At 37.6% G+C, this 26,228-nt stretch overlaps 1 protein-coding gene across 2 annotated transcripts in view; it reads left to right on the forward strand.

The window, feature by feature from the left end:
• ITPR2 (inositol 1,4,5-trisphosphate receptor type 2) overlaps positions 1–26,228 on the forward strand; it is a 596,562-nt gene that overhangs the window by 475,340 nt on the left and 94,994 nt on the right. For both annotated transcript variants that reach the window (XR_001918100.1, XM_005680737.3), the window contains exons 49-52: positions 7,849–8,024; positions 16,925–17,089; positions 20,322–20,517; positions 24,967–25,059. Coding sequence is in view for 1 of the 2 variants with exons in the window: in XM_005680737.3 (XP_005680794.2) it covers positions 7,849–8,024; positions 16,925–17,089; positions 20,322–20,517; positions 24,967–25,059 (630 nt within the window). In the remaining variant the exon portion in view is untranslated. The remainder of the gene's footprint in view (positions 1–7,848; positions 8,025–16,924; positions 17,090–20,321; positions 20,518–24,966; positions 25,060–26,228) is intronic.

Raw genomic sequence — 26,228 nt, forward strand, 5'->3', positions numbered from 1 at the left:
GTGCTCTCAGACTTTCCTGCAGGATGATTAGGTTAGAAGGGTGTCAATAACAGGTGCCCCTTTATACAGGGGCATCATCGTCCCTAAGTTCTATGCCATGATATACCTTACAAGACCACCAGAGCCAAAGTATATAGCCTGTGCTGCCACCTATTATACATTAAATATGATGGTGACGGGCACGGGTACCCCTCTGAACATCTACTCTTTGCCCATTCATTGAGGAGAAAGTAAAGCGTCTGATACATTTTTTTCATATTTGCCTGACTAATAACAGTTGTAGTAGTATGGCTAATGATGATAATAGCAACTGTTATTGTTTACTGTTTAGATTGGATCAGGCAAAGGGCTAAGCACGTCGTGTACATAATTCCATGTAATCTTCCTGACAATTCTATAAAGTAAGTACTTCATCCTTCTGGATGAAGAACTTGAGTTTTTGGAAGATTTGACCAGTAATTCAGGAGTCTGAAAATACATACTTTTTAACGAGTTTCCCGAGGTGTTACTAATACAACTGGTCCTTGAACAAGAACTTGAAACCACATATATGGTAAAACTGGGAATGAGGCCCCAGCCTCAGAAAGAAAAAAGACCAGGCAGGAAGACAAGGTGTATCCTCATCAGGTGCAGGTGTGCGCTTTACTCTTCGAATAGGGCTGAGTAGAGGTGAACAGCAATGATCAAGGTGGAGGCTCACTCTTAAGTATCTGGGTGTGGGTATGGCACTAAGGGGGAAGGGAAAGCATGAGCTGCCATTTTGGCAGTATGGAACCCCAAGGTTATATTTGGGTAATCTGATTACAGTTCTAGATGAGTTATTTTATTATAGCTCCATGAATAAGGTTGCAGTTTTGATCAGGATTAGCTGAGCCTCTAACCTTCAGTTACATGCTATGCATAGCTGAGAAGGCTGAAAAAGCAAAGTTAAGACTGATTACTATACTTGGCCATCAGAACTGGCTGGAGGAAGGTAAATTCTGTGGTGGGCATGCAAGTTTCTAATGCTGGATTTTGTCAAGCGTAGACTGGATGACTCCTTGACTGGGACGCTTTGAGATGATTTAAAGATGAATTAGTTGATCATTAAGATTCCTTCCAAAAAGTGCTACAAAAAATGATGGGAATGTGTCAGAGAGCACAGGATTCAACTTGAAAGGTCTCCCAGTGGCCAAGCCTGTGGAAATTTTGAGATAAAAATAGTTACAGTAATACATAATAACCCACAGAATAAAATAAGAATCCGGGAATCCATACTGGTAGAGGAGAAAGCTCTTCCTTACAATAGTATTCCTGTTAATCAGTGTAGAAAGAGTAATAGAAATAGAATGTTGCTGTTTGGCAAATACCATATAATAGTAATAATCATCAGTGGATGCTAAAATTAACAGAGAACTGTTAGATGAGAAAGTATAATGAGAAACAGGATATTGATGTAGTCAAAGTATTTCCCCATAATATACTTTATTATGAAAGAGAGTGACTTTACAGTGCAGAAATCACTTTAATTATGTGATCAATGTTAATGTCACCAGTGAAGAGACACAGCAACATCAGGTGCCTCTTGACATGATGTGCTGACAAGGATATGGCATCTTTTGACAAAAATGCATAAAGGGAGGAAATTTCAGACAAATGCAGAATGAGAAATACTCTACAAAATAATTGGCCAGTACTCTTGAAGTTTGTGAAGTCCGAGGAGTGCTGAGGAATTAAAAGAGACTAAGAGACAAGACAGCTAAATGTGGTGTGTGATCCTGGTTCAGAAAAGATGTTATGTGTGCAGTTCATGAACTTTGAATAAAGGTCTGTAGATTAAAGTGATTGTTGTTCAGTCACTAAGTGTCCAGCTCTTTGCGACTCCATGGACTGCAGCACGCCAGGCTCCTCTGTCCTCCACTATCTCCTGGAGTTTATTCAAATTCATGTCTATAGAGTCAGTGATGGTATCTAACCATCCCATCCTCTGCTGTCCCCTTCTCCTGTTGTTTTCAATCTTTTCCAACATCAGAGTCTTTTCCATGAGTCATCTCTTCACATCAAGTAGCCAAAGTATTGGAGCTTCAGCTTCAGTATCAGTCCTTCCAGTGAATATTCAGGGTTGATTTCCTTCGGATTGACAGATTTGATTCTCCTTGCAGTCCAGGAACTCTCAACAGTCTTCTCCAGCACCACAATTTGAAAGCATCAGTTTTGTGGTGCTCAGCCTTCTTTATGGTCCAACTCTATTAATGTATTAGCTTCTGGACACTGATCATTGTTGTGTGATTATGTAAAGTGTCAATATTTGGGGAAGCCAAGTAAAGAGTCAATGAGAATTTTGTATTATATTTGCAACTGTAACATTAGTCAGAAAGAGTTCTACAATTAAAAGTTAAAAAAGAAAAAATAAGTAAATATGAGGATTCCATCCAGCTCTGAGGTTCCTAGATTCTGGGCAGAAGTTGATCACAAAGTCACCTGGTGAATCTTGAGCCAGAAAAAAAGACCTGTGGTCCAAACGGGCCACCTTTTCCAACCCCAGATCCTAATACAAGCTGCTCCAGAGTCACTTTGGCTAATGTGTCAGGTGAGGACAGAGAGGCTGGCAGCGGGGGGAATGGGCTGTGTATGCTGTCTCCAAGGGTATTTTCTAGCCTGAACACACAGTGAGCTTGTGGAAATCACTTGTGTCCAGATATCTGGTTCATGCTTACGTTATAATATTAACTGAGAGAACAATGTCTGCCTTCAACCAGGGTAGTAGCATACGATAATAAAAGGGAGATACTTAATGGAAGGTGATTCTCAGAGTACCAGCTTGTCAGACGTCCACCCTCCCAATGCCTACTGCAAATAATCTCTTTCCATAGTCAGGCTTTGCAGAGCTTTCTTTGAATTTCTTCAAGAATCCAGGGCCTGTTGGTGTGGCTATAGATTTTGGTGTGGGTTTCCTTGTTTGGTTGATTAATGTATATGCTTAACATATGATTCTCTAAAAATGAAACTTGTGCCAAAGTTAGGTAATGAGGTCATGCTGGTTGTGGATGAAGCCACAGCTACTGATGCTAGGGAATCTCCGAGATGTCCACTCAGAAGGTGAGCATTGCCATGCCAACGATCCCTGCCCAGTTTGGCAAAGGCAGATGGGTTAGCAGAGAATTGTGCCTTCTTATATCCATTTAGCTGGAGAAGGCAATGGCAACTCACTCCAGTGCTCTTGCCTGGCAAATCCCATGGACGGAGGAGCCTGGTAGGCTGCAGTCCATGGGGGCTCTAGGAGTCGGACATGACTTAGCGACTTCACTTTCACTTTTCATTTTCATGCCTTGGAGAAGGAAATGGCAACCCACTCCTGTGTTCTTGCCTGGAGAATGCCAGGGACGGGGAGCCTTGTGGGCTGCCGTCTATGGGGTTACACAGAGTCGGAAACGACTGAAGAGACTTAGCAGCAGCATATCCATTTAGCATGTGATTTTTTTAAAATACTGTGTTCAAATTTGGGATGTCATTCTTTTTCCCTCAAGTGCTTTGTGTTAAAGGAAATAAATCTTCAAGGTGATTTTAATTCAATCACCTTAATAGCAACCACTGATAGAGTGTGGCTGGATGCCAGACACTGTGCTCGACCCTAGAGATACAAACACTGGGAAAACTGACCTTGTCCTCAAGGAGCTTATAGTCTAGTTAAAGGATGAAGAAAGGAGTGAGACACAGTAGTAAAGAACACCCATAGATTTATCTAATTTGCGTTAGCCAGATTGAGAAGGGGGAAACAGGAAGTCCTTACAAGTCTGCTGGAGGCAGAGGGGTGGAGAGAGGGGAGTAAGATGCAGCATGTTTTATAAGTTAGCGGTACCCGACCATTTGGCTTCCCTGGTGCCTCATGGGTAAGGAATCTTCCTGTAATTCAGGAGAAATAGCTTGATTCCTAAGTTGGGAAGATTCCCTGGAGGAAGGCATGGCAACCTACTCCAGTATTCCTGCCTGGAGAATCCCATGGACAGAGGAACCTAGTGGACTACAGACCTTGGGGTTGCAAAGAGTTGGACATGACTGAAGCAACTTAGCATGCACACACAACCTTTTTGGCACCAGGGACAAGTTTCATAGAAGACAATTTTTCCATAGACCATGGCATGTGAGCTATGGAGAGTGGCTGTAAATACAGATGAAGCTTCACTCGCTCAGTACTGGTTTGTGGCCCAGGGGTTGGGAACCCCTGCTATAAGTAAACTTAAAAAAATAAAATAAATAAAGAAAACAAGTCAGTGTGAAGTACATAGGAGAGTAGAATTGAAGTCTCCAGTGTTTCTATTTGAATTTTCTTTTATTATGGACAAGTGTTATACTCTAAATTTTAAAATATATAGAGTGAATTCCTAAATTTTTTTCCGTTATATAAGAATACATGATCATTATAGAAAATTAATACAAATATCAAGAAGACAGTCCCCTCTTTCCGCCGTTAATGGCTAAAAAATGGCTTTGACAGTCTACTGTCTTCTAAAGTTTGTCAGAGGATTTCAGTTTATTTTTCTAGTTGAAGATCAAATCTTCAGCTAAAAACCAATATGATCATTCTTACAAAATATAATTACAAATTGTTGTCAATTGACAATAGTATAAATAGCCATTTAAGTAACTTTTAAATTTATTTACTCTTCACAAATACATATTTAACATTAAACTATGTGCAAGGTACTAAGCTAGACACTGTTTGAGTTCTCTCTACAAAGGGATCAAATGTCCAGTTTTAAGTTCATGGTTATAATTTCTCATTGGATCAGGAGGAAATCTCAGTAAGCCAGATACTGTCTGAGAAAGGGTGGTCAAGTTGTGGTTAGCTTATCAGGCATTAGTGACAATGTACAGTGTGACTAGCAGTGCCAAAGTTGAGACTTTTAAAATAAGAATGTCACACCAAGACATTGCTTATGAATTATACTGGAGAATCTAGTGATTGGATGAGAGTTAAGTGTGCAAAGATGTTGGCAGTTTTACTAAACCTAAGAGTGAAGCTCCACAACTTGGGAAATTTATAACTAGAGATGGACTTACTCAAAGCGAGCTCACAGGTTATGTTTCTACTTAAAGTCAACAAATAATTGGTGCTTCCCAGGTGGCACTAGTGGTAAAGAACCTGCCTGCCAACACAGGAGATGTAAGAGACTTGGGTTCGATCCCTGGGTCAGGAAGATCCCCCAGAGGAAAGAATGGCTACCCACTTCAGTATTCTTGTCTGGAGAATTGCATGGACAGAGGAGCCTGGCGGGTCCATGGGGTTGCAAAGAGTCGGACACCACTAAGCAACTAACACTTTTACTTTCACACACACATATATATAAATACACTTGTGTGTTTTAACAGTGAAAGTTTAGGTGTGTTTCCTTAAAGAATGGATATTTTACATTCTGAATCTATAACTTAAAAACATTTTTAAGCTTTAGTTTTGGCTGTGCTGGGCCTCCATTGCTGCTCGCAGGCTTTCTCCAGTTGTGGCGAGCAGGGGCTGCTCTTCATTGCAGTGAGAGAGCTTCTCGTTGTGGTAGCTCCTGTTGTTGCAGAGCACACAGGTTGCAAAGAGGCCTGCAGTAGTTGCAGCACTTGGACCCCCAGACTCTAGAGCACAGACCCAACAGTTGTGGCACAAGGGCTTAGTAGCTCAGAGACACGTGGGATCTTCCTGGATCAGGACTTGAACCCATGTCTCCTGCATTGGCAGGCAGATTCTTTACCCCTAAGCCACCATAAGAACTTGATAATAATTTAACAGGACAAGATATGAGTTCAGTGCCTGATTCCTGACTTACCTGAACTAGTAAGAAAATCTTACTAGTGGAAAACTAGTGGAAAATCCATGTTTTGTTGTCTCCCCTCTGACTTCAACAGCCTGATACACGTTTGAGGTCTAATCAGCCCAAGAGTGTTCCCCCTTAATTTACTTCTGCAAATATAGCATCACTTGACCTTCAGAGGGGGATTCCTTGAATACACATGTCAGTGCAAATATCAATAAACTGCCCTTTATAAAAAAAGAAATGTATTTATAAACCCCTTCTGGCACCATTTCTAAAGAAACTGTTGTTGCAATGGAGTTTAGTTTTGCAACATTTGGAGCTTTTGTTTTCTGATGAAGTAAATAGCTGAACATTATTTTTAGAAGTTGAGAAACACACACATATACCTATGTATTCATACACATAAACGCACTTGTGTGTTTTAACAGTTAAAGCTTAGGTCTGTCTCATTAAAAAGTAGAGTGTGCATTCTGAATTCTTTAATATAATATAAAACCATGATTATAATAAAACAGGGCAAGGTATGCGTTCAGTGCCGGGTTCCATTTGGTTTAGCTGAATAGTTGATGGCCATTAGTCATTCATTTTGAATTAAGAGTCATTAAATGAGAAACCCCTATCCAAAGCATCTAGCATGACTCCCATTGGAAAGAAAGACACACAAGTTCCAGAACTAATGTAAGGAGCATAGACGAGCGAGTATTTAAGCAGCCTGGGATTCATCACAAGCTTTCTGGAAATGTAGGTGGTGCTAGTGGTAAAGAATCCAGCTGCCAACTCAGGAAACTTAAGAGACGGTGGTTTGATCCCTAGGTCCAGAAGATCCCCTGGAGGAGGAAATGGCAATCTGCTCCAGTATTCTTGCCTGGAAAATCCCATGAACAGAGGAGCTGGGGATGAGGGGGCTACATTCCATAAGATCATGAAGAGTCGGACACCACTGAGTGTCTGAGTACAAGAAATAACGAATAATGTATACAAAGACATCTCTAAATATACAGTGTGTTCAGTTCAGTCACTCAGTTGTGTCCAACTCTTTGCAACCCACGGACTGCAGCATGCCAGGCTTCCCTGTCCATCACCAACTCCCGGAGCCTACTCAAACTCATGCCTATCACGTTGGTGATGCTATCCAACCATCTCATCCTCTGTTGTCCCCTTCTCTTCCCTCCTTCAATCCTTCCCAGCATCAGGATCTTTTCCAGTGAGTCAGTTCTTCTCATCAGGTAGCCAAAGTATTGGAGTTTCAGCTTCAGCATCAGTCCTTCCAGTGAATATTCAGGACTGATTTCCTTTAGGATGGACTGGTTGAATCTCCTTGTAGTCCAAGGGACTCTGAAGAGTGTTCTTCAAAACCACAGTTTAAAAGCATCAATTCTTCAGTGCTCAGCTTTCTTTATAGTCCAACTCTCACACCCATACATGACTACTGGAAAAACCATAGCTTTGACTAGACGGACGTTTGTTGGTGAAGTAATGTCTCTTCTCTTTAATATGCTTTCTAGGTTGGTCATAGCTTTTCTTCCAAGGAACAAGCGTCTTTTAATTTCATGGCTGCAGTCACCAGCTACAGTGATTTTGGAGCCCAAAAATATAGTCTGTCACTGTTTCCACTGTTTCCCCATCTATTTGCCATGAAGTGATGGGACCGGATGCCATGATCTTACTTTTCTGAATGTAGAGTGGGTTACTTTGAAATTCAGTATCTTACAACTTGTCTTGCTCTATTATATGAAATCAGTTCAGTTCTGTCTCTCAGTCATGTCTGACTCTTTGTGACCCTGTGGACTGAAGCACACCAAGCTTCCCTGTCCATCACCAACTCTTGGAGCTTGCTCAAACTCGTGTCCATTGAGTTGGTGATGCCATCCAATCATCTTATCCTCTGTTGTCCCCTTCTCCTCCTGCCTTCAATCTTTCCCAGCATCAGGGTCTTTTCCAATGAGTCAGTTCTTCACATCAGGTGGCCGAAGTATTGGAGTTTCATATATATAAAATAGAGTGGCAAATGATTTAACATTTTCCAGTTTTGTTCTTAGTAAAAATAAACTCCTTCCACATTTTACAGGTACTCTTTCACCGTTGTTCTCAATTCTACTTTGGATAGCAGTGGCAATCTGCACATCTATGCTGTTTTTCTTCTCCAAGCCTGTGGGTATTCGGCCATTTCTTGTGTCAATAATGCTGAGATCAATATATACAATAGGTCTTGGGCCTACGTTAATACTTCTTGGTGCAGCAAATGTAAGTACTTTATTTAGTTTTGTACTGTTTTAGATTAATTAAAAGTGTACTAAATATAAAAATGTAGCTTTATGCTTTAACTCTGTAAATAAATTCTAATTTATTGTAAATCCAAATTAAATTGAGTTTAATGTGTACCTTCTTCATTGACTTTTTTAGAGAAAGAAAAAATGACAAGTGAAAATTTTATATATTTAGGATGGTAGCATCTGGGGCATGACCCAGTTCTGCACTCAATTTAACCCAATCCAACTTTAATGCCTTTGGCATCCTATATGGGCAGCTATAGACAAAAATGACTCTGAGCCACTGTTAACATTCTAAAGTAACTTCTAAATCATCCAAGAAAGATTAAATTATATTCAATAGAATTTTAGAAGTGAGTATCTTTTATAAAATGACCAAAGGAAAAGGATTGCTATAACAGAAAATATGAAATTGGGCTTTTTAAAATGTGAACAACACCTATTAACTTGTGAAAGGCATAGATGAGATTAAGGGTTTTTTTCACTGAATTTTAAAATATTAGAACAAGGGAGCACATTTCACAACCTTAACTAGGTAAGTTTAAGATAAGTAAGCCAGACTACTATTGCAGATAGCAGTAATTTTGCCCAAGTGATAAAATTTTAAAGGGACTAAACAACTTTCTGTATGGTACAGATGAAAAGGGATATTAAGAAACAATAAATCGCCAAGTTGATGAAAGAACAAGTTGCATGTAGGCAAATAAATCTTGCTAATATGTCCACTGAATACCTAAGTACTTTCTTTTCTTTTCACTGGGTTTCTAACATAATGTCCTATATTCTGGTATCTGTGTATCTGTATCTGGTATCTCCCTTTCTACATAAGTTCTTAAGAAGAATGAGTAATCATTCAAAGTCTGGAACATGATTCATACTCAACTAATGTTTCTTAGGTAATTTAAGTAATGAGCGAGTAGATGAATGAGTGAAAGGTTATCTTTGTATTCTTACACATTTACAGTGCCTCACCATAAAAATGTGGCAAATATATATTGAAAATGAATAAATGAAATAATCAACTGAAGTTTTGAGAATTATAAAGCTGAGCTAGTATGGCCAAATCGATGTTTCCAATCTTTATTATAATTTATTCAAAAATTGAACATGATATATATGACAGATATGTACATATGTATGTGGTGGATACATATATATATATACACATATATGACAGATGTACTTATCTGTCTGACCTGGCATGCTACATTCCATGGGGTCTCAAAGAGTCAGACAGGACAGAGTGACTGAACTGAACTGAACTGATATGACAGATACCTTTATATGTTTATATATGTTAAACTAGAACATTCAGGTCACCATGTTACCAATTATTCCACAATTATTGTGAATAAAGTGAAGTATACTATACATACAAATAGTTTATCAGTAAAAATTCTATAAAGTACCAAATATATTTTTCTATAAGTTTCTTGAGGGCAGAGTTTGTCACATTCATAGATATAATCCTGTCCACCTCAATCCTTGCCCCATTTTACTTTAATACCTAGCACTTAAATATTCAAAAATGGTTTACATGAACTGAACTTGTACTTTTTGTGCTTTGGAAATAAGCTAAGTTTGCAATATTTCCAGCAGGTGAGTTAAGGAATCTTCATGGCTTTGTCTGATTTTTCTAAGCCTATTACTACTTCCAGCTTATTATTTTTTCTTTAAAAAATACAGTGACTATTGAACCCTATTATTTGAAGGAGCAAATAATATACATAAGCTAATAGCTGATTCTCAATAAGACATTAATCCAAGTGAGAAAATTCAAATTTGATCAGTGAAATAATAGCTAGACAGAGTTAGACCCAAAATAACAGCATATATTGGGTCTCCAATAGAGGAGTTATGTTCTTGTCATCCAGAAGCTTCAAGAATATATAAAGAAATAAGGAATAACATTTTAAAGTCTATTGGGAAAACCGAAAACATTGAGTATTTTCCCCCTCGGGAGACAGGATAAAAAGATAACTTCCGCCTAGTTTGGTGAAAATAGTTCCACCATAAGAAATGAGTATTTGTTTGACTGACAAGTTTTATGCTTTAATTTCTTCATGAGAAGAAATCTACCTGGAGATAAAACTTTCTTATTAACTTTGTCAATCTGTTGGTACTCTAAAATGTTCAGAGCATAAAACACTTATTTGCACAACCCCTGAATAATGCATTATTATCTGCCTATCTAGAGCATGTTGACTGAAAAAGAAGTAATCAGCTTTCATTTGGGACAAATGAAATGGAATAATTGTAATTCTGATATGATAAATATTGATAGAGTTTTTATCTATAGTTTTAATATTATACAGTTAAATAGAAAGGTTTTAGTGAGTGTCATTTATCTAAACATTTAATGTACAGGATTGTTATAGAACTGTCTATGGTTTACCATTTCCTAGGAGGTAGGGGGAAAAAGAAAACAAATCAGTTGTGTTTGTACCTTAGATTTTAACATATTTAGTAACTTAATTTAATCCACACACATATGGACACCTTATCTTTGACAAAGGAGGCAAGAATATACAATGGAGTAAAGACAATCTCTTTAACAAGTGGTGCTGGGAAAACTGGTCAACCACTTGTAAAAGAATGAAACTAGATCACTTTCTAACACCCCACACAAAAATAAACTCAAAATGGATTAAAGATCTAAATGTAAGACCAGAAACTATAAAACTCCTAGAGGAGAACATAGGCAAAACACTCTCAGACATAAATCACAGCAGGATCCTCTATGACCCACCTCCCAGAATTCTGGAAATAAAAGCAAAAATAAACAAATGGGATCTAATTAAAATTAAAAGCTTCTGCACAACAAAGGAAAATAGAAGCAAGGTGAAAAGACAGCCTTCTGAATGGGAGAAAATAATAGCAAATGAAGCAACTGACAAACAACTAATCTCAAAAATATACAAGCAACTTCTGCAGCTCAATTCCAGAAAAATAAACGACCCAATCAAAAAATGGGCCAAAGAACTAAATAGACATTTCTCCAAAGAAGACATACGGATGGCTAACAAACACATGAAAAGATGCTCAACATCACTCATTATTAGAGAAATGCAAATCAAAACCACAATGAGGTACCACTTCACACCAATCAGAATGGCTGCGATCCAAAAATCTGCAAGCAATAAATGCTGGAGAGGGTGTGGAGAAAAGGGAACCCTCCTACACTGTTGGTGGGAATGCAAACTAGTACAGCCACTATGGAGAACAGTGTGGAGATTCCTTAAAAAATTGCAAATAGAACTACCCTATGACCCAGCAATCCCACTGCTGGGCATACACACCAAGGAAACCAGAACTGAAAGAGACACATGTACCCCAATGTTCATCGAAGCACTGTTTATAATAGCCAGGACATGGAAACAACCTAGATGTCCATCAGCAGATGAATGGATAAGAAAGCTGTGGTACATATACACAATGGAGTATTACTCAGCCATTAAAAAGAATTCATTTGAATCAGTTCTGATGAGATGGATGAAACTGGAGCCGATTATACAGAGTGAAGTAAGCCAGAAAGAAAAAGACCAATACAGTATACCAACACATATATATGGAATTTAGAAAGATGGCAATGACGACCCTGTATGCAAGACAGGAAAAAAGACACAGATGTGTATAACGGACTTTTGGACTCAGAGGGAGAGGGAGAGGGTGGGATGATTTGGGAGAATGGCATTCTAACATGTATACTATCATGTAAGAATTGAATTGCCAGTCTATGTCTGACGCAGGATACAGCATGCTTGGGGCTGGTGCATGGGGATGACCCAGAGAGATGTTATGGGGAGGGAGGTGGGAGGGGGGTTCATGTTTGGGAACGCATGTAAGAATTAAAGATTTTAAAATTAAAAAAATAAAAAACTAAAAAAAAAATAAAATAAAATAAAAAAGAACAGCAGCAGTAATAATGATAAAACAGCAATGAAGGCTCGTGTTTACTAGGTACCTAATATGTGAAGTAGGATTTAATTGTAGAACGTTGCTGTCATCATCCTTAAAGTGTTTGTGTTTTGGTTCGCAGGAACTTGTTTGTTTCTGACTCAGTGTCTTTCACAGTTTGAAGCAAATACAGAAAGTTCCTTTTTTGGAAAAGGAATCAAGTGGGAGGAAAAACCTCAATCTGTGTTCTGAGTACTTCATATTATCAGTTTCTGCTTATTATGATGCTTCATCTTTACTAGGTTCTAAAAATTGAAGTTTTATTTAGTTTGCAGATAGCTTCTCTTGTCTTGTCACAGGGGTTAGTTATCTCAATCGTTGAGATGCTTAAAAAATTCAAATGTTTTTCTCTGTTATAAAAGCCTATCTTATAACCCAATACAGTTTCCTTCCCACCCTCTGCATTACAATTTTAGCTATGGGTACTGGAAATTAACATTAGTTTGGCAAATATAAACACTTTTTAACAATCTGGAATCACTTCATATTTTTTCATACCATTAAACCTATTTGTAAATCTCATTTTAGTAATGATAATATTTCCAGTTGTATGGATATCATATAATTTATTTAACCATCCCATTAATTCTTACTATTCATATTTTTTAGATTATTTTATCATAAATAATGATACAGTATATATCTGTGAAAGATGTTTTCTGAGTCAAAACTTTCCTATTCTCTTCGTTTCTCTCTCTGTCTCACACACACACACACACACTCACACTCTCTGTGTGTTTTTCTTGTAATATACTCACTGCAGCACCTACTTCTGATATTCAGTTGCAGAGACAGAAAACTGCTCCAGTGCTTTGAAAAATAGCATGTGTTGAATTTAGTGAGAGACACTGCTGTTTATACCCTTCTTTACTGTTCTGTTTTGTTGACAATTTAAAAGTTTTCTTGGGTGATTTTGACTACATAACAATTTTGCCTTAGGCTTTGACAACTGGGGAACCTTATCCTGCCCATGTAACATCACTGAAATGGAAATTTTTGAATCAAATAATCTCATTTTTAGTTAGAAAGTTGATGGTTGATGAATATATGGTAAGATAGTTAAACTATAGTTCAAGACAATAAGTTTAGTTTTGCTTTTCAATAAACCAATCTTCTTTTGCTATAATTTATTCCTGGGATATAAATAGGAACAATGTAAGATGGGGGTGGAATTACCGATCAGGAATACACAGTCAAATAACAAATAGGGTAATATAAAGGCAGCTGGAAATTTCTGGGATCACATGAAATAGCAAAATTTAAAGAACACCACTTTGAATTCTAGAGCTATGAGGCACCTTCAGGCTTATTCCCTTCTAGTCATTTCATTTTAGAAATGAGTATATACACATCCTATAGAGACCAGGAGGATTTACCAAAGTAATTAATGACAGAGGCTAGAACCCAGATGGCCCAGTTTCTAAGCCAGGGTCTTTCCACTATACTGTGCTGTTAAAAGTTTTGCAAAGACATATCAATTAAATGTAATGTATCTGTGAAGCTATTGCTATACTGTATAATTAATTTACTTAGTTAAAATTAATGAACTTATTTTAGTGTACATTAATTAACAAATGAGCATTAATTTTGCTATTGTAGAAGACATTCATAAATCATTTGGATGGTGTGCCACTTTTAAAAAGGCTGTACAGAGAACTTATCTTTCTACTCTTTCTTTCCCTCACCCACCACTTTTTCCTCCCAATCTTCACATAATTTACCATATTCTTAATTAAAAATATTGTTGTTGTTATTCAGTCACTAAGTTGTGTCTGACTCTTTGTGACCCCATAGACTGCAGCACGCTAGGCTTCCCTGTCATTCACTATCTCCTGGAGTTTGTTCAAACTCATGTCCATTGAGTTGATGATGACATCCAACCATCTCATCCTCTGTCACCCCCTTCTCCTGCCCTCAATCTTTCCCAGCATCAGGGTCTTTTCCAGTGAATCAGCTCTTCACATCAGGTGGCCAAATTACTGGAGCTTCAGCTTCAGCATCAGTCCTTCCAATGAAAAATGTTGGGTTAGCTAAAAAGTTTGTTTGGGTTTTTCCATAAGACCTTACAGAAAAACCCAAACAAAACTTTTTAGTCAGCCCGATATATCAAGGGCAGCTTTGGAGAATAGAGAACAAAAAAATACATGGGATAGTTATGATCATTTATATTGGTATTTGTGTGCTGACTGAAAGGTCCTTTCAACAGAAGTTCAGAAGAGGATGACCTTTTTAAAATTAGTTTTTATTGGCGTATAGTTGCTTTGCAGAGTTGTATTAGTTTCTGCTGTACGCAGAGTGAATCAGCTATGTGTTCACATACATCCCCTCTTTTTTGTATTTCCTTCCCATTTAGGTCACTGAAGATTGAGCTCTACAGTAGGTCCTCATTAGTTATCTGTTTTATGCATAGTGTCAATAGTGTATACGTGTCAGTCCCAGTCTCCCAATTCATCCCACTCCCCCTTTCCCTCCTTGGTGTTCATATGTTTGTTCACTATATCTGTGTTTCTGTTTTGCAGATAAGCTCATCTATACCATTCTTCTAGATTCCACGTATATATGTGAATATACCATGTTTGTTTTTCTGAGGATGGCCTTTTAACCACCTTGCCCAGTTCCCACACTCCCCATTTATTGTTGCCCACATGGACCCCTGCCATAGAAGCAATGATTGCCTACATAATGGTATTCACAAATGAAGGACTGGTTAGACAGTGTCCAATAAGTCATGACATGAAGAAGGAGAATGTTTCCGTAACTTCTTTATTTTTGTGAATATTCCCAGCTTTCATGAATAATGCTTAATAAGATCAGTTCACAAATTTCAAGGTCATGGGCAAGAAAAACCAGTGTTCAAGTTCTTTCCTACCCAAATCATTTATACTTGCACTTATTTCTTCATGGTATGAACTCTTAAAAAGACCTCAAATTCCTTGTTTCTATTCTGTGCAGAAATAGGTGGCTGTCACTACCAGTATCAATTCCATCAAGAGAACAGGAGCATGTCCATCAACATCAAACTTTAGGTCAAAGTTCAGAAGAATTAACTTGAAACCAATAAGGCTAATCTTTATTTTTCATGCAATAATGGCAGAGGCCCTTTCAGGCAGAAGTGTGTCCTTGCTTTTGCATCATTTGAGAAGTGAAATATATTGCTCTTTTTGAGAACTTGAAATCAGTATATCCCTTTTACTTAGTATAAAGGATGTGTACATAGTTTTCATGCCTGACTTTTTATGACTCAGTTTAAAGACACAATATATAAATAATTTGTCTGCAGCATATCATTTATCCTTCTGAAAAGTCATAATTTAAATCTTTAATTTCATTTTTATTGAACTTCTTATTTCTGTTTCATATTAACGATTTGGGTGAATGAATTAAACTTGCTCTTGGATAGTAAGCATAAAGACATCCATTAATACTGTAGCTATATTTAATAGTAATGTCAAGATATGATGATGTAACACCAGTAAAGTAAAACTTCATTTGACACTATTCAGGCTGTTACCAAGATGATGAAATTTATAAAGGTGATTGTTGAGAGGATATTTAATTAACATGGAGCAAACTTAGAAAAGGTTTGAAACTTTTACTTGCCATGCTGTTGATTTGGTTTGGTTAACTTCACAAGGTGCAATGATAAGCCTTTTCTCATTTTATCTGTATTGATTTGGACTTCAGAAAGTTGAAGGGAAGGTTTCTCAACTTCTCAAATTTTACTTCTGTCCAAAATGTTATTTATTCTCCTTCTTATGTTATTAAAAAGTCATTCCATAAGACAATTTCTTTCATATACATTGAGAAATGTATGATGTTGCCGAGAGCAAGCTGTCTTCCCTAAAGTTAGGTCTGGACACATAAAGACAAATATGGTGCCGTTAGAAAATTTTTAAGGACTCAGGAAATGATCTGAAAGAACTAACTGAAATTTTGAAACCTGTAATTCTTTCCTTGATAACTAAATGGAAAAATAAGTCTTTCCATTGATAAATAATGCAGTGATTCTAGAACCAAAGAGATGGCACTAAGTTTATGATAGCCGTGTTCTTTGGAAATCATTGCATGGGTCATTGTTATTGCCCCAAACCTCAGTATAAATTTCTGTATTCTAAAATTATGCCACAGAAGGCAATTTTAAATGTAGTTTTAACTTAAATATTAAATATTCTACATGATACAAAGCATAATAAATACTCCAAAATGCTTACTGAATAATTACCATACATACAGCTTAGAAGATACATGCAAGTATTATATTTATTTTAATATAAGTAGATAAATCTATTTTTTTATGAATGCAGAGTAAATTTTAAAAAATAATTTTTCATTGCTTGCTTGTTTAAAATAATATTCAGTGGAGAAAATCCAGGATAAAAAAAATCCAGGACAAATCTCTGGTTGCTTTCTGAAAATGTATTTTTCTGTTTCATTTACGGTGTGATTAAAACATTGCATGTATTACTTTTAATATGGAAGATATAATAAGTAATATTTCAAGAGTCATTTTACTAAGGACTTCATATGCGTTATGAATTACTTAATTCTTTGAAGAGTTCTCTGAGGTGGGAACTCCTTTATTCTAATTTTTGAGAAGAAACAACCAAGGCCCACGGTTGCATGGCCTGGATCATATAAAAGTAGTGGGATAGCTAGGATTTAAATTCAGGTCTGTCTTGATTGCAGAGCTGGGTCTCTTAGTCCCTCTTGCTCGCTTTTCCTAGAATTTCAGAGAATACAGGGTTTGTCTTATGTTTACATGTAGATTTGTAAGCAGTGTTGAAAAATTGCAAAATGAGAAATCATCAAAGAAAACCACAGACTTTGCAAATAATAGGTTTTGTCAATGACCTGCTGTTTTTGTGAGCTTCACCAGTGTGAATAAGACAATAAAATTGAATCTTTTCCTCCCTTTAGCTTTGTAATAAAATAGTGTTTCTGGTGAGCTTTGTTGGAAATCGTGGTACGTTCACCCGAGGCTACCGAGCGGTCATCCTGGATATGGCCTTTCTCTACCATGTGGCGTATGTCCTGGTTTGCATGCTGGGCCTCTTTGTCCATGAATTCTTCTATAGCTTCCTGGTGAGTACATCTCTATGTGGACAGTCACTGCTGAAAAACATACACAATGCTGCTGCTTCTTATGCTTCTCTCTTTGATTTTTTTAAGCAGAGTCTGGCATTGAGGACAAATTATGTTATTTTTAGACTTGCCTGGGAAAATCATGCATTATTATTATTTTTAGTCTTTTTCTCTGAGATACTACATAGGTGGTGCAATTCTTTATGTACTCTCTGAGAGCCAGCTCTTGACCCAGGCTTTGTGTAGTGGGCTGCTTTGGGTTTTAGCCACATCATATTAGCTTAGAGATTCTTGAGCAAGAAAAGGGATTTATTTTCTTGATACTGAATTCGTTGTATTTATTTATAATCCCAGGTATCTTGTATATCTTTAGAATGGCATATAAATAAACTGAGAGGGAAAGCCAACAGTCAGCAAAAAGACAATGAGTTGTTTTAAGGACAGTCTTATAGTTTCAGATTTAACATGGCGTTGTTGTTAAACTTATTTACATATATCTATTCATTGGATAGACTTGCAGATTTCTTCTAAAGTTGTATTTTGGTTTTGGTTGATTATCAGTTTTCCTTCCTATGTGTATGCTCTCTAGCCATAAGCCAGGAGAAGAGTTGATACAAGTATATAATGTTTTGAACCATAGAGCATTACCAGGTTAGCATCATGATGCCGTAAGCACAATTTCTTTATATCTTTACCTCACAACTGATGTGCAGAGGAGAGCACTACCCAGTAAAATAATTCCTAAAGAACAAGCTGAAGATCTAAAAACATTATCTTGACTGGTTTGCTTAGATCATGAGAGGCAAATTCATAGTCTTCTGCTGCCCTGTTATCCAGAACAGCCACATTCTGGATAAGAGGCTGCATTTTCATTTACCCTAAAGCAATGGAAAGAGCCGCAGTGAAGAATGGATTTGTCGCTTATCAACATAAGGATACAAAATTATATTCTAGGCAGTTTAGTTAGATTAGTATTCAGCAATCAAAAGTAGATTTTTTTTTTTCTGATCCAGGGATGCAAATGAATATCTTCTTTGCTCTGATTCACCATAAAACTTCCATTAAAAAAAATCTGCCTATGATATTTAATAGACAAGTTATATCATGTATTATATATGATATAATAGGTTATACCCAGACCCTTTCCCTGACTGTAATATATAAAATTTATGACAGTGTTTTTATTAAAAAACACCTCCCTATTTATAAAATGGATAGGTTTAGTATGAGAGACTAATAATATCAAGACCCATTAAAGAAATAATATGAAAACCATGTGAAATGATGTATGTAACTCTGCATAATTGAAGGAAAGGTTTTTGACAAAATAAAGGTATATTTGAATTATTATGAGTTATTAATAGTAATGTTACTGTTAATTTGTGTTAGTCTTATTTTCTATTTGCATTTTCCTCATCTTTAATCTTTCAGATTGTACAACACTGATGCTAATTTGTCCTCATTGGGTTGATTATAAAAGGATATATTTCATTTTCATGTTTAGAGTACTAGGAGGACATTTTATTGAATATAGTGCTAAAATAGTATTTCAATGTATTTTAAAATATTTTTATATTTAAAAAATATATGAATATGCACTCTCAGTTATGTCCACAAATGCCCGGGCATCCTTTAACCAGTAATAAAAACCACACTGTAGATTTTTCTTACAGAAATAAACAGAAGGAACCATTCATCTGTCTAATGTCAATACCTTTGCCTTCTCAAACTTCTGATTCCATACATATGGAATGGGGCCCCAAAATATGTATTTTTTAGCAAGCATCCCATCGGCTTCTGAAAACTAAAAACTTTCAGAAACTGTCCAGAAATGAACTAGATATTTTGCCAGACCTTTTCTTCCAGCCACTGTTCAACCGAGGAAAAATCTCCTTTCTGTCAACTAAATGTTTAAATAAGTTAAATAAGCCGGGTCAATAATTTGGAAGCTGAATCAGCATTGCTATATTTGTCTTTATGGAAGAATATGGACTTTATTTCTAAATGTTGTAGCTCCCTCCTGAGATAAACAGATAGCAAAATAGTTAAACATATGTTTTTATATTTGACCATCATAAAATATCCGTGTCTTAAGGTGAGCAAACAAGTTAATATCTTTAGGGCAATTATTTGCACAGCTGCAATTAAATTGGTAAGTAACCATATAAGCCTCAGTACTTAGAAAAACAGTGTACAAAGCCCTCGTGTTTCTGAAAGGATGAGTGACACTGATAATTTAAACCAGTTCAGAAATTCTAATCACTGCCCACAGATAGTAGAAGACAAACCCAATTATTCCAGTGTTAAAAATGCTATTCATTTCCATACTGCTATTAATGCCTTCTTTAAAGTAACTGTTACTTTATTGCTTTTAACCAGCTTGTGATAATAAAACAGGTACTTTCTAATGTTTAATTTCAACATTATAATATAACAATAAATAAAATTTTCCTTAATGTTGACAACAGATAGCAAACACATACCTAGGTTCTTAATTAGAGCATAGATTTTCTACTACTAAATACAAAATTGATAGTAACCTATGAGAAGAAATGAATTAGCACTGTGTATTATACTTTTGTTTCCACAAGTACATACTAAAGTAATAGATTTTGCCCTCATTCTACCTGTTTAACTAAGAAAGATGTTTACATTTCTCAAATATTTTTAAATTGCATACTTTTTCTATTAATATTATAGTGGGCTCGTAAAACTGAATTCTTATCATCTCACCTCTAATCCCTTAATTAAACAATACATTGAATGAATCTGTCAATTATTCATCACTTAGGTGAACATAATTCAGCATTTTCACATTAGCTATTTTACTTATTCCAGAGGCAACTGCAGAATATTAGAAAGATTAAAAATAGGGAATAAGCAGCTAAGTTGATTACATATAATATTATAATTCTAAATTCAAATTTGAGTTTTCTGTGCTATTTCCATGTCTTAAAAAAGTTGATATTTTGTTGGTTGGGAAATCAATAGATGCACATTATATATTGTATTAGAGTTATCTTTAGTGAAAAGCAGTTTATTAATACATTCCAACTAGGGAAGAAATACCTATCTTGGCTCATTTTTAAGGCCTGATTTATATTGTTATTCTCTCACGGATACACTAAATGGCTGCATTTGTATTTGTGATTACCCTTGCATTTATTCACTTGTTGCTTCATTGCATTTTTTCCCCTGCCTTTGTTTTCTTTTCTTTTCTTTTTTCCTGTAGCTTTTTGATTTGGTTTATAGAGAAGAGACTCTGCTCAATGTCATAAAAAGTGTCACACGGAACGGCCGATCCATTATTCTAACTGCGGTTCTTGCCCTCATCCTTGTCTACCTGTTTTCCATTATTGGGTTCCTTTTTCTGAAGGATGACTTCACTATGGAGGTGGATAGGCTGAAAAACAGAACTCCCATCACAGGTAATGCAGTTAATATCCTTACAAAACTCGCAGGTTTGATCCCTGGGTTGTGATGATCCCTGGAGAAGGAAATGGCAACCAACTCCAGCCTTCTTGCCTAGGAAACCCCATGGACAGAGGATCCTGGTGGGCTGCAATCCATGGGATGGCAAAGAGTTGGACATAGTGACTGATCACGCACAGCTTGTACATAGCTTGTTAAGAGGATCACAGATAAACACTAATGGAGGCAATGTTTTCTTTCATTGCTTTGAAAACATTTTCTTATTCACTAAGAGCTCATGAGTGTGAAATACCCATAGGCTGTATGTTAGCTGACAGTGTGTACTATTTAGGAAAATCTTTGTACAAGAAGCATCACATAAGCTCAGTCTCAGTACAGAAGTTTCAACAGTTGTTGACCGTACTCCAAGAGACAGTTGACAATTTCAATTCAGGGTAACTGCTTTGAGATTCTTTTCCTTCTTTCCTCCTCTTTTTCCCATTATGGGCTATCTCTCCCAAGAATATCCAGCATCATTTACAACCATTACTTCATACATTTTTCTCACAGTACATTATATTATACTTGAATAACTGGAAAGTATAAATGCTCAAGGTATTGTCATTAATACTGTCAGAATTAAGATTGTCCATGAGTCTGTGGCTGTCAGAATTTCTGTGTGATATTTATTTTTGTTGTCTGACTGGTTAGCCATGCCCCATTTATACTCACTGTGATTCTTGAGATATGAGGGTTGATTCTTTCCATCTTACTTTGGATTTTTTATTTATTATGTTCCCTAATGATTTCTTTTTTCCCTTTTGCCTACATTTGTTGTTTTGGTTAAATTTTATTCTTACTCTCATTTCACTCTCCTGTTTTGCTAGATGGATGTCATAGTTCCTGCACTTTGCTAACAGTTTCTCTGGGTGATTCCACTGCCTGTGGATTTCAGGGAAAGGAAGCCACAAAATGACACTTTCTTTCTTCAAACCATCAAATTTAAAAGCAGGATTTAACTAGTGGTGCTTTTAAAATATAGCATAATTAAATGGCATTTAAATCTATTAGAGTCTAAGTGATCAAAGCATAGAATAGAAACATCATATACATAAGCTGAAAGTTATTAAACTTGAGACTGAATTTCAGACCTAGGTAGTAGTCTTTGTTCACAGCCACATCGTACATTTTCTGTTATGACCTTTCTTGTTCTTCCTTAAATGTTTCTTTATCCATAGATTTACAGGTATAAATATTTATAGGAAAAGCTCATCTATACAAATACACCCAAAACTCCGCTTATACTAAACTGTGAATTCCTATTCTCAAAAATCTTTGTCTAAGTATTTACTAGGCTTAATCATATTGATTTATTCAATACAGAGTAAGTCTGACCCTTGAGTGAAGTCGTTCAGTCGTGTCCAACTCTTTGTGACCCCGTGGACTGTAGCCCACCAGGCTCCTCTGTCCATGGGATTTTCCAGGCAAGAATACTGGAGTGGGTTGCCATTTCCTTTTCCAAGGGATCTGCCCAACCCAGGGATCGAACCCAGGTCTTCTGCATTGCAGGCAGATGCTTTAACCTCTGAGCTACCAGGGAAGTCCAGGAAGCCTGACCCTTGGGCATCATAATTTCTGAGTTCAGATGTATGTGGTCATTATTGTCTTATGAATCTTGTAGTAAATAATTTTAATTGTGTTGTTTTAAAAGTAGGTTAGTGTCATTATATTATGGATATATTTTCCTTAGAAATATTTCATTTTAAAAGTTTTTTTTTACAAAATAAGTAGCACTGAAACTAAAATGTCAAGATCATCACTAAAAATATTTATGTGTTTATATGAAAACTGTTAAATAAAGCATTAATAAATGCTCTGTAAATCTAGCACTCAAAACCAGCTAACAAAGTTAAACTTTTGATTCCTCAAAGACTGAGAGCTTTTTACTTCATAGAGAGTGTACGTATGTGATACCATTTCCTTGGAAAATCACTCGTATTTACGTTGTTGTTGTTCATTGTTCAGTCGCTCTGTCGTGTCCAACTCTGTGACCCCATAGACTGCAGCACGCCAGGCTTCCCTGTCCTTCACTAACTCCCAAAGTTTGCTCAAAATCATGTCCATTGAGTTGATGATGTCATCCAACCATCTTCTCCTCTGTCTCCCCCTTCTCCTCCTGCCCGCAATCTTTCCCAGCACCAGGGTCTTTTCCAGTGAGTCAGTTCTTCACATCAGGTGGCCAAAGTATTGGAGCTTTGGCTTAATTTCTAGTTTTATATATTATGGCTATTGATACATAGCATAAAGTTTATCCTTTCAGTTATTGAACACTATTTCTTCCCAGAGTTGAGTGAAATTATCAAAGATACACACCTGGAGAGCAAGTGAAATTGGGAGTGTATAAATATCCAACCCTTCAGCGAATGTGAAGAGTCAGGGAGCAAAGAGGAGGTTGAGATTCTAGAGTGAATGACAGGAGCGTCACAGGCACGTGGGAGAACAGGGGGCTGATAATTTGCCAGTGGCCTTGGGAATTCAGCACAGTGCAGATCCTACCTTTGGCACCAGGAGAATCTGAGTAGATGCAGGAAGCTCCATCTGACAGTGGTCAGGGGAATCCGTGTGTTAGATGAGCCCAAGGAGTTGGAGAGAAGGTGGTGTTGCCAAGTGGAGGGTCCAGAGTCTCCCCTGCTGTCCCTCTTGCCCCTCCTCAGCGCTGGCCTCCTATTTCTCACCCTCTTTTCCTCTTCCCAGGAAACTGTAGAAACTTCCCAGATGGCTTCAGGTGGCATCCTCTCTTCTGCCAGTCCATGTCATTAATTCCACCCATGGCTCTGGTTCTGTGTCTCATGGTTCAGAACCTTGCTGGATCCTGGGCTGGCTGTGGAATGCTTTGTTTAAAATCCTTAGCCTGGAAGCTCTGCCTCGTCTGTGCCTTTGCTGTGCCCTTTTTTATACTGCTTGTTCCCGGAACTGCAGCCTTTTCTCTCTACCTGGGTAAATCCTGTCTTCTCGAGATGGATCTTTTTCTGAAAAGCTTTGTATTTTCCTTCCTAGAATTCCCTTCTCCCTCTCCTGAGGTACTCCCTCACTTCACCTGTACTGCACTTCCTTTATTCAGCTATAACTATGTCTGTACGCCTCTGTGTCCCTAATGGACTGTGGGTTCTTCAAGGCCCCAACTCCGAGCCCTCAGAGCCTAGCACAAAGTGAGTAAATATTTACTAATTTAAGGGAATGGCTATAGGGGACACTCAGGAACCTCACCTCTCTTTCTCTGACCACCTGACTCACGCTACACCCGTGATATACCCGCCAAGCTGCCCCAGTCAGGGTGCGGGGAGAGACGGAGGTGAAATCGGTGACCTCCTTCCTCATGGACCCCAACTCTCTCGTCTCCAGGGCTGTGTCAGCGGCAAACCCAGGCCTAGTCCCTCTCCTCATCACATGTCCGAACTCCAGCTACCGTTCTCCTTTTGCACCCTCTCCTCATTAAACAACCAGGCTAACCTTGAGGGGGTTGCTGCCCTGACATGCACTTGAATGTTTTTTCAGTGTATAAAAATGAACAGATGGAAGAGGAAATGGCAGCCCACTCCAGTATTCTCGCCTGGGAAATCCCCTGGACAGAGGAGCCTGGCAGGCTACAGTCCATGGGGTCACAAAGAGTCAGACACAACTCAGTGGTTAAACAACCAAGAAGACGATAAACGGAATGTGCTTAAGGGGGGCGGGGGGGAAGAAGCGAACCAAATCCTCTCCCTGTATCTTCTGGGCTTTCCTTGATGGCTTCATGTAATAAATGGGTTTGAGAGAAATGAACCTATTCACTTTGTTACTAACAACAAACTATGTGAAACTTTTTTATGTGGAGAAGAAGGTTGCTATTTTCTGTTACATCTGGGCCAGCGACCTAGGTGGTAAGCCAGCAAGCAGATGGATCCTTGGGGACTAAGGAAGAAAAGCAAGATCCTGAAAGGGATCTGGCAGATGATTCTCGCTTCCTTGAGATGCTTTATGCCCTGTGCCCAGGAGCCCACATGTTACTGTTAGAGCCGCCACCTCCAGCCATGGGCATCAGTGGCTGAGGGCTCATGGGGTGCCAACAACCCTGGGGGACTGTGTTGCTGGCATTTCCAAGGCACAGCCCTGAATGCATTTGGCCATGGGAAACTTGTCATACAGGGTGGTTAGCACCTGCAGAATTATTAATACTTTATCTCAGCCACTTTAAAAAGATAGAAAAGGCTTTTAGTGGATTGGCCCATGAACCTATTCTCTATTTATAAAATTGCTTCAGTAGGCAAAACTGTATTCAGAGTTCCACACTAACTTAACCAAAAACTTTAGGAAGGCAGCTAATTGGAGTAATAGTGCCTTTTATGTGTGTGCCTTTGTAATTATCTGCTCACTTCCTATCACTTGTATATTCATCTCTTTACCGTGTCTCTGTTGTGTGTTCTCAGGTAGTAATGCAGTTCCTACGATGACTTTAACTTCAATCCTGAGCACGTGCGAAAAGGACAATTGCTCACCTACAATACCAGCTTCAAATACAGGTTTGTAAAAGGGGCTCCAGGACAGCATGAACTCAATGATTCTGAAGTTATGTTTAGTTGATTAAAGTTATTACACCTTGAGGCTTCCCTGATGGCTCAGTTGGTAAAGAATCCACCTGTAATGCAGGAGACCAGGGTTCAATCCCAGGGGTGGGAAGATCTCCTGGAGTTAGAAAGTTGCTCTGAAAATCTCATGGTGAGTTGAAATAAAATGGAGGGTGGAAGAACCTAAAAGTTTCAAACTAGAGAAAGGATTCTCATATCCAACATTTTGTATTCTCACCCTGTTCTTTATATCATTTCTAATGATGAGAATTTTTCAGATTTACTCGGTGGTACATACTGCTAAAAATGCTGTTACTAGATTGCAAAACCATACTGCACTAAGTAAGACCCTTTCCACTGTATAGCCTTTCACTGAGTGTCTTACCTTTAACAAAAGAATCCATCCATTAACAAAGAATGGAAAAGCATGGGTTTAGAACTCAAAAGGCTTGGTTATAATTCTTGACCTGTTGCTTTCTAGATTTAGATCTTGGATATGTTATGTAAATTTCCTAGACTTTGTTCAGATGGCTTGTCCGAAAAGAGAGGAAGGAAGAAAGGGAGGCAGGCAGGGAGATAAGGAGGAGATAGATAGATAGATAGATACGTAGGTAGGTAGGGCTTATGATATTTTCTTGCCTGCAAAGGAACAAATGTAACCATACATACAAAAAATGTTTAAAACTCTACATTGTCCTCTTAGGATGTGGCAGGAATTTGGAAACTAGGGCATATGTGAAATTTAATGAATTGTAGAAGGAATTAGTGATCTATTTCCAGAAGCAGCAGAGATTTAGGAAGTGTTTAGCTATTTCAAGAGTTCTATATATAAAAAAGGAATGGATTTAATCTGTGATATCTACAAAAGGCAAAACTGGACTCAGAGAAAGTGAGGGAAGCAAGAGTTAAGCACAGCATAAGGATGGATTTCCTCACTTCCATCCAGAAGGACACTGTTTAGTCATAACAACAGAGGATTTTTCCCCAAGTTGCTTCTTGCCATATGATGTCAGACTATTGCTTGAAGCCCAGCAAAAAGGAACAATCCCTTCTACCGACTAAATGTTTCATTCTCTATGACCTAAAGAGCGAGTTAAACACATTCATATGTTCCACTGTGCCTT

The sequence above is a fragment of the Capra hircus genome, chromosome 5 (assembly GCF_001704415.2).
Source record: "Capra hircus breed San Clemente chromosome 5, ASM170441v1, whole genome shotgun sequence".
Classification (NCBI taxonomy): Eukaryota; Metazoa; Chordata; class Mammalia; order Artiodactyla; family Bovidae; genus Capra; species Capra hircus.